Genomic DNA, 18,094 nt, shown 5'->3' with positions numbered 1-18,094 from the left:
AGCATTATGTGGTGGAAATTATATTTTACATTTAAAAATTGTATTTATTTTTTGGGGAAAAAGTGGACCTTACGAAGGCTAATTTTATAGCTAGCATTTTATGTATCCTAAATTCAATCAATTACAGTAAGTAATATTTTCAAATGTTTTTGAAAATAATTTGACAAAATTACAGCTTGATTGGAAATTATGCAAAATAATAATATTCTGTTCAAATTTGTACTTACCTTGATTTTTCTGTATTTTCACGCATGATGTGATTTTTCTGTATTTTCACGCATCATTTTATCTCAAGCACTGAAACCTTTGTCTCCTTAGTTACCAAGTAAACTTACTTGTGGTAAAACTTTAATAGTGGTGAAATTATTGGTAGTGGTGGAAATGACAGCGCAACTGAGGAACATCGTCATAATTTGTGTAAAAATGGATACAACATTTTTCCACTCAATAAATATTGAAATTACTTATGTTTATTTCGCTCTTTGTTTAGATTGTCATAGTTTAAAAAATATAATAATTAATAGTTTCATGATGGATTTTTATTTTTTAAGATTGATAGTCTGGGTCTGAGACAGGAAAACAATCATATTTACACATAAAAGACATTTTAAAAGTTTTGAAATAAACTATGAGGAAATGCTAACAAGACAAAAAGATTAAAAAGTTAGCTATCAAAAAGTTTTTTTTCTTCTTCATCTTACATTCATCCCCTGGGACATAAAAGTGGCCAAAGTTGAAGAAACACCCACATACAGTAAGGTATCGGTAGGAATGAATGTCTCCCCAGATCTTACCATCCTGATGAGCACTTCAATTGTGACTGTGTCTCTTTTGCATTTTGGCTCACACCTTTAACACATTAACAATCTTACATTTTCTGCCTCAGTTTCAACTCTGCACCAGTTTGACCCCCCCCCCCCCTTTTCAACTTCCTGTTTGCTCATCTCTGCCCTGACCTTGACCCCTTTGCCTTTGCCTCCTCTCTTGTGATGCTCTTGCTGTGGTAGCCGAGGGAGCGTGACGTTGTCAGGATTTCGCGGTTGGTGAGTTGGGTCTGAAAATGTTCTCACCTCCCTGGGGTAGGGGTGTGTGGCATGTGTCAATGCCAGGGGACCTGTGTTGTGCATGATGTCATTTCCTTTGCCATGCTGCTTGATGATGGTGCTGTCCTCCCCCCATGTTAGAGAAAGAATCAAAATGGAGAGTTCACCCAAAAATTAAAATTTTAACATTTACTCACCCTTATGTGATTCCAAACTTTGACTTTCTTCCGTGGAACACAAAAGAAGTGGCCAGAGGCTGCTGTCAAGGCCCAGTGAGGACAAAAAGCATGATAAAAGCATTATAAAAATGGTCCATATGAAAAAATCCATACAGTTAGAATGACATGAGGGTAAGTGAATGATTAAATCAAGGGTTAAAGTTTAGGATTAAACCTGTATAAGATTGTCACAGTGCACGCGGACAAAGACCCAAGAGCAGAGAAGATAAATGACAAAGTCCTTTATTAACAGAAAAAACGCTCCAGCGCCAGTTCGGTCGAACTCAATTAATGAAGCCACAGAGGGCGAGGAGAGTGTGTTCGTCAGTTAGTGTTGTGTCGTGGAAGTCCGGAAAGATTCGTAGCAGGTTGGTGTGATGCGAAGCAACGCCCAGACACACAAGTTCCCAGACACGTGGGCAGATCATTCAAAAAACCCTCCTCGAGAGCAACCAACAGGGCAGTAGCGATCTGTGGGATAAACACCACCTCGAGAACAGTGCAACCAACTCCACACAAAACAAGAGACAAACGTGAGTGGTACAGAAAACAATAAACCAGCAAACATACAGGGAAAACACAAGGGTTGGAATAGGGAGAGCAATAAGAGGAGGACAGGTGGAGCATGTGAGAAAACCATTACCGTAATCAGCGTCTCCCCGGGAGCGATCAGCGTTCCCATGGAGATGCCAGTTATGCTCACCGACTCCACCTGTGACACACGAGGGAGAGAGAGAAACAAACAACAGAATGATGGGTTTGATTTTGGAACCATAAAAGAGAGGATGGATGCGACAAAGGTGAGGAGGTAATTTGAAACAGACCGCCAATGGACTAATAACCTTGGCAATGGGAAATGGTCCGATAAATTTAGGGCCCTGGTTATGTGAGGGGAGACAGAGTGGAATGTCCTGGGAGGACAGCCAAACCCTCTTCCCGCACACGTAAATTGGTGGTTTAGACCGGTGTCGATCCGCTGACCTCTTAACATGAGCGCCAGTCCATAACAGGGCTTCTCTGGTGACTTTTAAGGTGCATCTGCACCTCTGTAAAAAGCGTGAGTGGATGGAACCTGAGTATCAGGCTCTTGGGTGGGAAAAGGGGGGGCTGGTAACCGAGGCTACACTGGAAGGGTGACAACCCCATAGATGACAACGGCAATGAGTTGTGAGCATACTCAACCCAAACTAAATTCTCGCTCCAAGAAGAAGAGTTTTGGGAGGCCATACATTGCAGGGTCTTCTCCAGTTGTTGATTGGCTCTTCCGCTTGCCCATTAGTCTGGGGATGAATCCCAGAGGACAAACTCACTGTAGCCCCCAGCTGTCGGCAGAACACTGCCCAAAAATGTTACACAAACTGGGGGCCTCTGTCAGAAACCATGTCCACCGGGAGGCCATGAATATGGAAGATGTGGTTAATGACCACTACCGCTGTCTCCATTGCTGAGGGTAATTTGGGGAGGGGAATGAAACAAGCTGCCTTCGAGAACCTGTCCACTGTAGTCAAAATGACTGTGTTGCCATGGAGTGGGGGACACCAGTTACAAAATCCATGGCTATGTGTGACCAAGGTCTCGAAGGGACTGACAGCGGTTGGAGGAGCCCGGCCGGGGGATTACAGGAGGTCTTATTAGTCACACAAACTGGACAAGTGGCAACGAACTGGTGAATGTCCCGTGCAAATGATGCCACCAAAAATGCTGTCTAATGAGCATATGAGAATGCGCAGCCCCTGGGTGACAGGCGACGTTGGACGAGTGACCCCACTGAAGGACGTGCGTTCTAACTGATTGCGGAACAAACAGCTTACCCGCTGGGCATGTTGCGGGAGACGCGGTGTTACGTAGCGCGGTGCAGACTTTAGGCTTCACCTCCCAGAACACCAAACCCACCACTCGAGGAGTGGGGAGGATGGGATCTACTGAGGTGGTGGAGGTCTTGATTTTGAAACATTGAGAAAGGGAATCAGGCTTGACATTTTTTGAGCCTGGACGATATGAGAGCGTGAAATCAAAACGAGTGAAAAATAACGCTCAGCGAGCCTGCCTAGAGTTAAGACATTTGGCACAATGGATGTACTCCAAACCACGAAAGGTATCCACAAACAATCTAACCAATGACGCCACTCGCCCAAGGCCAATCGGACAGCCGCTTACCGATGTCATAATTCCGTTCAACAAGAGTTAAGCGGTGCGAAAAGAACACACAAGGACCTTTCCATCCGAGAACAGCACCAACCCCCACCTCCGATGCATCCACCTCCACAAAGAACTGTAAAGCAGGGTCGGGGGAAATTAAAATGGATTGAAAAAAAAATGCTCTGAGTTTTGCAAATGCATATTCAGCCTGCGGAGACCAACAAAATTCAGTGTGCGTGGAGGTGAGACACGTCAGGGGTGTGGCGAGTTGACTATAATTTCATATAAATCTACTGTAAAAGTTAGCGAACCCCAGAAACCTCTGCAAAGCCTTGTGAGAATCAGGGATTGGCCACTCAACGACGGCCTTAATTGTAGCCGGGTCCATATGCACTCTCTCGGATGAAACAATGAACCCCAAGAACGGAACCAATTGCACATGTAACGCGCATTTCTCCGCCTTGACAAACAGACGATTCTCTAGCAGTCACTGAAGAACCTGCCTGACGTGCTGCACATGGTCTTGCATATTCTGGGAGAAAATCAGAATAACGTTGAGGTAAACGAAAACAAAATGATCAACCATGTCTCGAAGCATGTCATTCACGAGCCCCTGGAAGACGGCGGGGGTGTTGACCAATCCGAAAGGCATGAACATTTATTCGAAGTGTCCCTTGTGGGTGTTAAATGCTGTGTTCATCCCCCTTCCTAATACGGACCAGATAGTAAGCATTCCGTAAATCCAACTTCGTAAAGATGGACACCCCCTGCAAGAGTGCGAAAGCTGAGGACATCAATGGCAGAGGGTAATGGTTCTTAACCGTGATGCCATTCAGCCCTTGATAATCTATGCAGGGTCTTAGCATGCCGTCCTTTTTCACCATGAAGAAGAACCCCACCCCTGCGGGCGAAGAGGAAGCGTGGATGAGAACAGCTGCTAAAGAATCATTAATATACCTGTTCATGGCCTCCCTCTCGGGAGCCGAGAGTGAATACAACCGTCTTCGAGGTGGAGAAGTGCCAGGAAGCAATTCAATAGCACAGTCGTATGGGTGATGAAGAGGGAGGGTCGAGGTGCGGGATCGGCTGAACACCGCCCTCAAGTCGTGATATTCCAGCGGGACCCCTGAAACACCTGTCAGCTCATCCTGCAATGAAAAACAAGACTGGATAGGGGAGACAGCAGAGTTAAGACAATGAGAAGAACAGAAAGAGCTCCAAGACAAAACAGAGTTAGTTCCTAAATCTATGTGAGGATTATGTGTTAACCATCCACGGGTGCCCCAGCACCACCGGGGTAGTTGGAGACCGGATGAGAAGGAAGGACAGCTGCTCAGAATGATTCCCGGAGACCATGGTGACAGGTTTAGTGGCATGTGTGATGACTGACAAGGGTGTTCCACTGAGTGTGTGGGTTGTGATGGGTTCCTCCAGTCGGAATCTGGGAAGCCACAACCTTAAAGCCAAATCTGTGTCGATAAAATTACCCTCGGTGCCGGAATCCACCAGAACGGAGATCACCTGACTGTTGGTACCACTCTGTAATCTGACCAGGAGAAGAGTGCGAAGTCCGGGGGGCTTTGTCCAGGGGAGTTGCACTCACCAGTAACCCCCTAACTACCGGCAAGCGGGGTCTTTTAACAGACAGGTAGCAGAGAGATGGCCAGCTTGGCCACAAGTGAAGCATAAGCCCTTGAGGAGCCGTCGCTGCTTCTGCCTACATGACACCGGGAGTCTGCCCACCTGCATGGGTTCTGGTTTGGGATTTGGATCAGGAGATGCGGGAGCAGGTGCAGGCAGAGGATGAGAATCAGCGGCCCAGGCAGATGGGTAGCGGCATTGGTGTTGAGCCAGGCGCTGATCGACCCGAATGTCCAGATCCACCAAGTCATCAAATCGTGGGGATAGGTCCAAGGAATAGATTTCATCTTGGATGGAGTCAGATAACCCCTGCAAGAAGCGATCCCACATAGCATCGTCATTTCAGTCACAGGAGGCAGCCAGAGTGCAAAACTCGATTGCAAAATCCACCACAGATTAGTTCCCCTGGGAAAGTCCAGATAAAATTCTCCCTGCCTCCCGGCCTTGAGCGGTGTGGTCCAAAACCCGGCGAAGCTCCATAGAAAAAGCCTCATAGGATGAGCAGCACGCATGCCGTTCCCCATTCTCCAGCCTTCACGGAAAGGAGCGTGACAACACAGGCAACCTTCATGGTGTCGGAAGTGAAGGTAGAGGGCTGCATGGAGAAAAACAGAGAGCTTAGAGAGAAACGCCCTTACAGATCCCTCACCCAAGTATGGAGTTGGGCGAAGAATTTGCACGTCAGACCTACTCGCAGAGTCGTGGGAAACAGTCAAAGGGGGAGGAGGTAAATCCTGCACCGGAGTAGGATCAGAAGGGAGGCGGAGTTGCTGGACCAGCACCGTAAGCTCAGCGAGCTGTGACACCATCATCTCCATGGCACGGTTAGATGCGGATATCTGGTCCTGGTGTTGACCAAGTAGAGCCCCTTGCTGGGACTGGGCAGAACGAATAACGGTCTCCTCCGTTGGGTCCATAGCTGGCTGGTTTATTCTATCAAGATGCGCGGACAAAGACCCAAGGGCAGAGGAGATAAATGGCAAAGTCCTTTATTAACAGAAAAAGCGCTCCAGCGTGAGCTCGTCAAGCTTAAATAATGAAGCCACAGAGGGTGAGGATAGTGTGTTCATCAGTTAGTGTTGTGTCATGGAAGTCCGGAAAGATCTGTAGAAGGTTGTTTGATGCGAAGCAACGGCCAGGCACACAAGTTCCCAGACACATGGGCAGATCATTCGAGGAATCCTCCTCGAGAGCAACAGACAGGGCAATGTCGATCTGTGGGATAAACTCTACCTTGAGAACAGTGCAACCAACTCCACACTAAATAAGAGACAAACATGAGTGGTACAGCAAACAATAAACCAGCAAACTTACAGGGAAAAAACAAGGGATGAAATAGGGAGCGCAATAAGAGGACAGGTGGAGCATGTGAGAAAACCATTACCGTAACCAGCGTCTCCCCGGGAGTGATCAGCGTTCCCATGGAGACACCGATTACGCTCACTGACCTGTGACACACGAGTGAGAGAGAGAAACAAACAACAGAATGAACCGGCAAATGCCGGAGCCATGACAAAGATAATTTAAAAGGTCAGATTATGGTTATACAGTGTCTGTGTTTATTGTTTGGTCATGGAATGTTTATGGAAATGCATTGCATTCACTGCCAGGGAGCCACTAAATAAAGGGTTTCAGGAATTTAAAATTTCAGAATTTATGTGTTTTTTGTTAGTTTAGAATTCATGATCCATTTTAGTTATGCATTGTTTTATGTTTTCTCATGTTTGCGGACATTCTCCATTGAAAGCCCAAGTGACATCATGCACTGCAAGCTAGTAAGAGCCTGGCTTATAGGACAGCTTTAGCATTTGATTGGCTATATATTGTGATGACTGACAAACGTCATTGCATGTTCATATTGTGTGCTGGTGCATTTTGTTCACACTTTGATTGTATTGGTGATGTTGCATTCAGATAATAGATGACAAATTATAAGGATGGAAAATCTCTGGTCCTTGCCTTAAGAAAAATAAAAGATAGTCTAGATTATAAAGGTTATAATCTATTATGATGCAGTCCTCTTTAAGTGTATTGCTTGTAGTTTAGGTTGTGAATCCGGTCAATGTTTTTAAAGTTAATGCAGTGAAATTATGCTTACTGGAGATGTTTGTTCGTTTTAGTTAAAGGTGCACACTGTAATTTTTTTATTTTTTTTTTTTTTTTTTTTGCTAATTTCTTACATTTTAATAGTAATAGTATATAGTAGAATAGTATTTTTTTTTTAAAGCTCCTTTATTCTACTGTAGATACTGTACGGTGCTGAGCACACATTCATGAGCACAGCCATGTTGAGATCATATGACCAGCCAAATATTATTTGCTTTTTCTCGATAATCCTTTGTAATAGGATGCTTTAACTGGCGAAATAAATTAATCACTGCTGACAGTGACTGAGAACTTCTGATGATCGCTAGGTGTCCTCGCAACATAAACACAAATGTTACTGAGTGCACCTTTAGTGTAATTTCTGTCATACAAACCTCTGTAACACAAGAGGTTTCTCCTCATGATCACATCTACAGTATTTCTTTGAGAACTCATCTTCCTTACTGATGATCTCTCTACTTTTTTTTCCAGCCCAGAGAGAAGGGCCGCATGCGCTTTCACAAACTACAGAATGTACAGATCGCACTGGACTTCCTCAAACACAGACAGGTACAGTGGACCAAACACATAATAATCCAATTTTATTAATATTCTCAACCTTGGTTTCTACCATTGGCATGTTGTTTCTCACCTTGTTTCTTGCCTCAAACACACCTCAATGTTGCAACAGGTGAAACTGGTGAACATCAGAAATGACGACATTGCGGATGGAAACCCCAAGCTGACCTTAGGGCTGATATGGACAATCATCCTTCACTTCCAGGTCTGGTGTTACAGACTACTTAGAGACAACATTAGTTCTTTAAATAAGTAGTTCACCCAAATAAGACAATTCTGTCATCATTTTATCACCCTCGTGTTGCTCCAAACTGTATTAATTAATTCTGCGGAAAACACAAAAGGAAATAATTTCATGAATGTCCTGTCATCTAAAGTCAATACAATGGCAGTACTTCGTAGAGGTAGATCGATATATCGGTTTTACAGATTAAACAGTGCCGATAGTTGCTTTTTGGAGCAATCGGTTATCAGCAAAACTCTATGCTGATAGTTTTTTTTTCCTTCTCCGTGTTCCTCTGTAGCCGGAGCTTTTGTACTGTTGGAACAGCTTGGTTCTACTGTTTAATAGCAGCCTCAAAAGGTGAAATAAGTAATTTATTAAAAAAGTGTATCATATTTTGCTGTTTTGATTACAAAATGAAGCGTTCTAAATTAAAGCGAGGGCATGCAAAGAAAAATGTTATGCTAAATGTTTTGGACTTGCTTATAGCAAAAGTTCCCATGTTATGCACCAAATCGTAATTTTTTTCTGGTTATTATTGGGATTTTGTTTGAACAATAAACTGCATCTGGATTGTTTTTCGACTTTTTTTTTTTGACTCGTGTAGCCTCAATATCTGTTCCCATCATAGTAAGGAAAGACTACAAATTTATTTGACTGATTAATCAGTTATCGGCATTTTCCACCACCATAGTTGTTGGTATCGGCAGAGTCCACTATCGGTAGACCTCTAGTACATAGTGACTCACTTTAGTGCTTAATGAAGCACCCAAAAATGTCATAAAAGTAGTCCATGCGACTCGTGCATCATATACCAGGTCTTTTGAAGGCATACGATCAGTTTGCATGATGAACAGACCGAAATTCTATTCACTCTCAAATCAAATAATTGATAAAGTTGGTAATCAGCCCTGAAATCAAACATGGTGATAACATACAGTAAAACTTCATTTTTTCTTGCATGTCTCGTGACCAAATGTCACTAATTCAGTGTATTACAGTTGTTTATATTTGTTTATGTTGTTAATATTTCAACTATCTTCACGTGACAGGGAATCAGAGAGAAAACTCAGAATCAGACATTTAGCCTATCATCCCTCTTCCATTCTTAATCGGCAAGTGTGGCAGACCTCCAACAGAAGAGGATGAAATTTCAGTATGTGGGTCGTCCCCTAACTACAGTAAATAGAGTTGTTTCAAGCCGGCTAGTGGGACTCTGCCTTTACACACTCTCTTTGATTTTGCTTCACTTGATTGACAGATTTTTATATACCTTTTCATGGTACAGTCTCTCAGTTTGCTTCTGAAACAATACAGGCATGTGTGCTAACTTGTGGCTGGGGTTACTGTATCATTTGGCATCATTATTATGGAGATCAGGTTTCATTTATGTACATATAAAAATAATTTAGCAGGGATTGCTGTTTGTACAAAAGACAATGACTTTAAGTCTCAAGAGGTGGATCAGCCCACCCACAAAACACCCACAGAACAGAAAAGTGTTTATTGCTTTATTTTCATACGTGGCCTCAGGTTAAATTCCGCATGAACTTGACTTCCATTCATAAGAAAAATGTTAGAAAAAACAATGAAGGGAACCAACAGGAACTTTCTTTTGTCCTTGGTACAGATGGTTGGCTCTCTATGCCAAGACAATATTATCTTTGGGTTGCCGGCAAAATTTTTTGTCTTAATATGGAGTGACTGGAAAGCAGTTACTCCAATTTTTGCATGAATTTGTTTTCTTACCGAAAAGAACAAAACAAAAACGGAAGCAGCCTCCTTTGATGTCACATTGGGCCTGTGGGGAGTTATGAGCTAGGAATGTGTCCATTTCAGTAGGTGACTCAAATCTTCCCTTAAGGAAGTCACTGGCATGGCAGTTTGGTGACTCATAAGACCAACCATACTTTTTTGGTTGTGCAAATATGGGGTTGGAAATCGAGAACTGGTCCATATTCAGAACTAGTTCCACTTCCATTTTTATAAAGCTGAAGTGTGTAATGTCTGCTCCACTAGCGCCACCAAACGGAATTGCAAAAATAAACAATTGTTTTTAAAAAAGCTTCCTGAATATGCCCCCCGTGTGCTGTTGATCGAACAAACAGATAGTACCGCTCCCAACTCACACCACTGGCTGAGTAAATGTTTTGTGTCGAATGAGAAAACAAACAGAGGAATTTTTATTGTGCCACAGAGACATGACTCTGCATAATAAGCTGGAATAAGAAATAGTATTTAACCACAGAAAAAGTTACACAGTTCAGCTTTAAATACCGGAACCAAATTATTTTTATGATGTTTAGTTCCATTAACGGTTATGGAATGTTTGCTTTCTTCCACTGATTCTGACTGAACACTTAATGAAATTTGCAATATATACATCAGAGCCATCTTAAACTTTGCCCTTGTTATGATGATCAGCTTCTTTTATTCTGTTCCGCACACAAGAATCAGCCTGCAACTTTTTTCCTTCTCAAATTTCCAAAAAGAATCGTAAATTGAATCGTTCAGAAACTGTAATCATTAAGTGGAATCAGTATCTGAACTAGAACCGCTTTTTACAATTCCATTCTGTATGAAAATGTCTCTTAATCTTTCTGTTGTCATTTTTAAGAGAAATTATATGCAAGGAAGTTGCTTCAACAGTCTTTATGGTTTTGAATTCGATATTTCACAGAAGCATTTCAAATGTAGGAAACATCTGTATCAAGCCAGAAACCACAAAAGAAACTAGACCAAAAAGACCACATGTGTCCTGAGTGCCGCATACCATATGCCACTAATCTGTGTAAAATACTGTAACAACACGACAACACAGGTTTTCTATCTGAAATAAACAAAAGTTGTGCAATTGTGTATTGTGTAGACTTGGAGAAAATAGTTTCTCACAGCAAAGTTTACTGCTTGCATTAAAAATAAATGTCTCTCTTGGTTCTCGTAAAGATTGACTGAGACGGTGGAGGATGTGTTTCCATGATGTGTGATTCACTGTGTACGTCCTCAGTATAAGGATTCAGAGTTTTTGATTGACCAGACTTCCATACAAAACAGCACTCTTATAATTGGAGGAAACTTGAGTTTAGCTGTTGGGTTGTTATTACCCACAGGGGATTCCTGACGATGAGTCACCAGAGGAACATACGCATGCAAAATCACGGACTAAAAACTGAACAAGCCTCTTATTATAAGTGAATCTTATGATCACTGTCAACCACAATGTTTGTCCATAGTATCATAGCAACACCAGTGAGGGTATTTGAGTTATACTTTCCTTTCTCAAATTTATATTATAAAATGCCATGTCAATTTCCCCAAGCATTATAGCATAGCATTTCATTACTGGTAAAGAAGCAAACTGTACATTTAAAATTATGAAATAGTGACCTTATGAAAGGTGCAATCTTTTATCTTTGTACTCTTTGCCTTAAAAAGAGTAAATCTCCTTTGGTAAACTGAACCATTCATATAAAGCATCCGGGAAGGCCATACTAGCAGAAAATTAAAAACATCTCCCTTACAAAGAAAATGACCAGTTAAAAATTTACGTAAACCATTTAACTATAATAACACTGTTTTGGTGGAAATGTTAAAGATTTGTTTAATGTTACTAATAATAACTAATAATTGGTTATGGGAGTTACGAAATCCAATACATTTTTATCAAAACCATGGAAGTTTTAGTTAAGTTTTTTAATGGGTCTAGGAATATATATAAATATTTTTTTTTTCATAAGAAATACCATAGTATGTTTATATAAACCATAGTTACATTGATTTAACTATGGTAAATATGAACCATCCATGGTTTTATGTTTTGTTACTATGGTCTTACTACAAATACCTCAGTAAAACCATTGAAGAACTATGGTAAATTTTGATAAAGACTAGCTCAAACCCTTATTCTGCAGTTCCTTGCTGACCATTGCTCTGCCTTTCTTTGCTACATCAGATCTCTGACATCCAGGTGAATGGTCAGTCAGATGATATGACCGCCAAGGAGAAGCTGCTCTTGTGGTCTCAACGCATGGTAGAGGGCTACCAGGGCCTGCGCTGCGATAACTTCACCACCAGCTGGAGAGATGGCAGGCTCTTCAACGCCATCATCCATAAACACAGGTAAAAGGAGGTCAGAACCTTGGCCTAGCGGTCAGCATCAGACACACTGAGCCATGTTACACATGAGGGAAATGGATTGAAATCCAGCTTGCATCGTGTCCCAATCCCATTGCCCCATCTTCTCCTCATAATTTCCTGTCAGTTCTCTACTTTGTATCAATAAAAGTGCAAAAAGCCCCAAAAATCTTGTAAAATAAAGGCTAAACTGGTCTGAATGAAAACAGCTCCTGAGAAATTAGAAATAAATGGCATGAATGCTTGTATCTCTGGGTTGTAGCAGACAAGTCCATTTTGCTTGCTCTACTCAGTCACTTTGTCAATCACAGACTCATTTTACCCCTTGTCATGTCTAATTTATGTGCCAATTTCTGACTTTAGATGTTTTAGACAAGAAACAAGACCAGTCATGCCATTTCTTCAGTTTGACTGACCTGTTAGTGCCTCCTTGTGCATACTTTGCAGTCACACATTGGACTAAAACAAGAAACATGATAGGTCATGCTACGACTTTAGAATCACTGACCCGCTAAAGCCTTCATATGAATACCACTCAGTCACACAAACATTCGCTTTGGTTTAATATTACTTGGAATTTTAATTGGAAGTATGCTAGAATTGGCACTTCAGAAAAGAAATGGGAATCCAATAAATGAGGGCGTAGCTTGTTTGATTTGAAAGGATCCCCAGAGGGAGTGTTTTTTTATTTTTTATCTTTCAGCATGTAGCTGCATAGCTCAGGCTTACCCAACGCTCAGGCACCTAATTAACATCCGACTCTAAGATTTGAGCAAATAAGGAGCAGTTCACCTTCACTCTCTCTCGCAACTTAAACAACAACTCGGTTTACAGATTAGCTTGTTATTTTGATGTACACCATTGGTGGTTCATTGAAGCTCTTGAAACTTGATGACTGACACAAGATGGAGGATGTTTTCTCTGAGGATTAAGACTGCTACCCGTTGGTTTGGAACGTGATTCTTTTTGCGCAAGAAACTGATATTCTAATGTAGAATTCTGTAGACGTTACTAAGAATGGGAAATCACATTCACGATAAAGGAACAGATTGATACGTCTGTTCCACCAGACATTCATCACAATGTTTAGTCTGAAGAAGAAGTTCCGCTCCAAGAGGATACATATCAGCTCGTCCAGTCATGGGTCATTCAGTGACCTAGAGGACCGGGTGGTCATGCTGTGTGAGGATGTTCCTTCAGAGAACTCTTTTGATTCAGGTCAGGGGTCCATCAGCCCTGGAGGCCGCTCGAGCAGTGGATCCCAGAGTGGAGATCTTGAACAGGGCATGGAGCAAAGACTTCCCACCCTTTGCACAGACAGGTTCTCTTACCGAAAGGTGTACGTCTCAGATGTGGAGCCTCCCTGGGGGCAGCCATATTACCTGCTCACCCAGAGAGCCAATCAATTGTATGAATGCTTTATGCTGACTTCTGCTTAATAGAAATGATTAAAAAACATTATTCAAAGGGATCAAAGCAATTCTGCCTTGTCATCATAGCTTTGCCATTTAATTGAAATTTGTATTGAATTTGAAATTTGTACAGTGGCTCCTAAAAGTATTTGGACATTTAAACCACACTTAAAAATGTGTGAATGTTTGTTTTTGCATTAGATAACAAAATACATAATACAAAATATTGAGATGCATTATTATCGGAAGCCAACAAAAATACTTTTTTCCTGCATTTTTGTGTTTGCAGTATTAGGCTCTTCATACTTATAAGAGGCTACAGGGACCTGTATGTGCATGTAGTATTTCACTAATAATTGTTTTTAGCCGTGCTTGCTGTTGAGTGAGTTTAAGTCACATAAGAAAGAGGCTTTTTAAGTTCTGTGAATGAGAATACATGCTCATGTCTTTGCCTGCCTAGTCACTGGCACATCTCTTGTATTTACACTGCCTCCAGGTTTGGCCAGGCAATGTGCAATAAAATAAATTACTTATAACAGTGTGCATAACAGCTATGTGTCAAAATGGCTTTTTTCTTTGTAAAAAAATGTCTCTTGCAGCATTACTGGCAGTAAAACATTTATAAACATAGAAAAAGAACTACATATGAAAGATGATTATGTACAGTATGTAATCAATACATTGTAATATAATTAGAGTCTTTGAGAGGTTTTCCAAACACTCCCGCTCTGCCACAAAAAAATGGACCCACGGCAAACTCACACCATTGGTTGAGCCAATGTTGCTATACAGGGCTGGTAGCGATGCTAAAAAAAACAAAGCAATGTCTGATAGTGCCACAGTATTTACACTTTTCGGGTAAATCAACCAATGAATGACTTACTGTAAATATTAAGCTGCAATAGGAGAAAATATTAACAGCAAAATTTCATATCACATTAAAAATCATATTTAAGTTTTTTTTTATGTTAGTTTTTAGAACATGCACTGACAAGGACACTTATACAACTGTTTCTAATATCCTATTAAAACAATACATCCACATTTCTGTCAATGCCCACCTATAACTACTCCCACGTGTCTCCTCCCATTAAAATGTTTTTTTCCTGTCTCTTGCTAGGCCGAATTTGATTGACATGAATAAGGTGTACAGACAGACCAACCTGGAGAATCTGGAGCAGGCCTTCAGCATAGCAGAGAGAGACCTGGGTGTCACTCGTCTGCTCGATCCAGAAGGTACTACATGCTTCTTGTGACTCATTATTCCAAAGTCTGAGTTGATTTTGGTTTCATTTGATCTTCTTGAATGTTACAATACATTGGAAATAAAAAACGAAAGTGCTAATACATTTTTGTAATTAACAAAAACTATTCGAAAGCAATCCAAATTGAAATCAAAGTGCACTGAAGCAGCGGACCATCCCTCAAGGTCACAACACCTGGGCTTTATTACATCACCTACCCAGTAGAGGGGGCACAAAGACAAGAAAAACATAAGAAAAAAGCAAACGTACAGAATAAGAAGAAAGTATAGAAAAAGCTTCTTCAGATTCTTCTGGATTTTCCTTCAAATGATTTTCTCTTATTCTTTTTTTATATAATAAATAGGTTTACTAGATCTTTAGGGATCTAAGTGGATCTTCCTGTCAGAAGTTACTCTGACTTGTAAATTATTGTGCATGTGAGTGTAACAGTGTAAATGATCTGGTGCTTAACAAGTTTGAATTTATTAACAACCAACAATCTTGCATGCATTCCCAGCTATTATTGTTTCTTTTATTTCTGTTTCTGTTGAGTAATATATATTCTGATATATGTTTATTTAATTTTTTTCTGCAGATGTGGACGTGCCACACCCAGATGAGAAGTCCATCATCACATATGTCTCCTCCATGTATGACGTGATGCCCAGAGTTCCTGATGTTCAGGATGGCGTCAAGGCCAATGTGAGTGTAAAAATGCCAAATAAATAAATACTGTACACAAAAATAAATTAAATGTTGAATAAACAAACAAATAAATAATTGAACTAACTAACTAAATACATGACTAAATAAATGTCGGTAGGTTGGTAGGTATTAATGTACAGTATATACATGGGCTTAACTTGTCAGACTATACTTTCTCAGATTGATATGTTTATTATTGAAATTTTTGTTATCTATTGTTCATTTCTTATTCTCTTACATAGTAAAGATACTGTGGGAGATTTCTTGATATGAATAAGGATATTGCATTATATGCAATCAAAGGATGTACTATGGTATATACAGTCTGTGTGATAGAGTACTATAATGTGATTAATTGAATATTATTATATGAATATTATGGCTACAGGAGTTGGAGTTGCGCTGGCAGGAGTATTACGAGCTGGTGACCATGTTAATCCAGTGGATCAGACATCACATCATTGTGTTTGAGGAACGAAAGTTCCCCACCAGCTATGAGGAGATTGAGGTCAGTCTTTAAATTCATGGGCTGGGTGCCAGCATATTATCCATAATCATGTTTGTGCATATTTGCATGTGTCCTGCAGAAAAACAATCAAAGTTGGCTTCTGATAAATTGTGTGTCCATTTATCTTTTTTTCTGCTAAAGGTTCTTTGGCGTCAATTTTTAAAGTTCAAGGAGACTGAACTACCAGCCAAGGAGACTGACAAAAATCGCTCCAAGCTCATTTACAAGTCTTTTGAGGTAAATGAAATTCACCACAGGTAGTAATAATTACCTTTTAAGCAAGCATACAGTACAAGCCTTTTGGGTTTTTACATGACACTCTGAATTTCCTTTACATGTTTTACAATGATTTTACTTGGGATTGTTTGGAACCAGGGTGCAGTGCAGGCAGGTCAGATTAAGGTTCCTTCTGGTTACCACCCCCTCGATGTGGAGAAGGAGTGGGGCCGTCTGCATGTGGCCATTCTGGAGCGAGAGAAACTGCTGCGCTCAGAGTTTGAGAGGTGAGACCATGCTTTACTTCATATCTGTGTACTGGCTTCTGAAACATTGATTTGACATCCATATATTTGTTTATATGTTTACTTGTTCAGTGACTAATTTAAATAATTTCAAATAATTTAATGGTGGAAGTTTGCAATAAGATGGCCACTGGTCAATATAAGTATTGTAAATTGTTCTTTAAAATCCCCTTATTTATTTAGATCAGATTTGTGTGCCTACAACTTTAGAATAAATTATACAACAATAATAAATAATGATCAGATATTAAACAATAATCTTCTGCAGAATTAACAAATGTGCAAGCACTCCATTTTAATTTTAATTTTATATTTTAGGTATATTTAGTATTTCATATTTTAAAAAATGCAATATTTTAATTTTTTTAAAAAAAAAGTTAAAAAAATGTTTTATGTCAGATTTTTTCCTTTGGAATCTGGTTTTCTGTTCTAATCTATGCATAAACTTAACATTACTCTCTAACTCTAAGCTTTTAAAATATTGTTACCATCCAAACAAATACTTAAGATATATATATATATATATATATATATATATTATACGTGTCATATGTTTGTAATTAAACTGTATTATACGTGCCTCAAGCAAACAAAGCATCACTTTTAGAAAGACTTGTCACAAGATAGTTGAGCTGCTGCTCTGTAGGAACTTTATGAGTCAGTGATCAGTTACAGCATCACTTCTGAATAGGCTATATGATTCTGTGCATCTTCCATTCTGGAAAAATTTAAACAGACTGGGATTTAGCATTATTAATATTATTAGTTATGGCTTTTATGAACAACAGCCATGGATTGGAGTACCTGCTCTGCCAAAGAAGGATGTAAATGATTCATTTTACCTCTTGATTGACTGTCATGTTTAATGATTCTGAAACCTGAATATTGTTTAGTTCAGCCATTGTCCAATCAATGTATTCAGAATATTACAGGGCCATCATCAGTTTTCCATATAGTGAAGTGTCTTTTTTGTTTGCTGATTTCTTTGTTTGTTGTTTGTGCAGGTTGGAGCGTTTGCAGAGAATAGTCAGTAAGGTACAGATGGAGTCAGGTGTGTGTGAGGAGCAGCTCAACCAGGTGGAAACACTGTTACAGACGGTGGGATATATACATGTACCTCAGACAAATTTTGTTGTAAAAGATATAGATCTGAGACCCACAGAATACCTCAAAAAAATCCTGTAACATTCGTAAGCAAATAACTTTTATAAATATTTGCTTCTGTTGTAGGATGTACGTCTGCTGAGTGCAGGAAAGCCCATCCAGCACAGGTCTGAGATAGAAGCCGATCTGAACAAGGCTGAAAACATGATCCGATACCTTTTCAATGATGTGCAGTTACTGAAAGATGGGCGCCACCTACAGGCAGAACAGATGTACAGAAGGTCAGTTGATCTGTTTTTTTTTGCTCAATGCTAGAATATAGGTTTAAGTGCAATACCCATAACACAAAAATATGAATGATGCTGTACTACATTTTGTTTTTTGTTTTTTGTTTTTTTTTTAGTTGTTACTTTGTTACAACTTCTTTATTTCTCTCACATGGAAGAAATGTTACTGTTGTTGTAAGGGATGATTCAGGATTTTTAAATAAAAATATAATGTGTATATAAGTGCATTTGACTAAAGAAAGTTCAGTAAA

General features: G+C 40.1%; 1 protein-coding gene across 1 annotated transcript in view; it reads left to right on the top strand.

Annotated features, from left to right (window-relative positions):
• The window catches only part of LOC127424978 (uncharacterized), a 187,662-nt gene that overhangs the window by 102,988 nt on the left and 66,580 nt on the right, over positions 1 to 18,094 (top strand). The window contains 10 exon segments of the mRNA XM_051670551.1: positions 7,619 to 7,696; positions 7,818 to 7,910; positions 11,881 to 12,047; positions 14,595 to 14,710; positions 15,314 to 15,420; positions 15,812 to 15,931; positions 16,073 to 16,168; positions 16,307 to 16,434; positions 17,457 to 17,550; positions 17,683 to 17,837. Of these exon segments, the coding sequence (XP_051526511.1) occupies positions 7,619 to 7,696; positions 7,818 to 7,910; positions 11,881 to 12,047; positions 14,595 to 14,710; positions 15,314 to 15,420; positions 15,812 to 15,931; positions 16,073 to 16,168; positions 16,307 to 16,434; positions 17,457 to 17,550; positions 17,683 to 17,837 (1,154 nt within the window).

Source organism: Myxocyprinus asiaticus, chromosome 34, assembly GCF_019703515.2.
Source record: "Myxocyprinus asiaticus isolate MX2 ecotype Aquarium Trade chromosome 34, UBuf_Myxa_2, whole genome shotgun sequence".
Taxonomy (NCBI): domain Eukaryota; kingdom Metazoa; phylum Chordata; class Actinopteri; order Cypriniformes; family Catostomidae; genus Myxocyprinus; species Myxocyprinus asiaticus.
The sequence above is the reverse complement of the archived record's forward strand: the minus strand, read 5'-3'. Positions and strand labels throughout refer to the sequence as shown.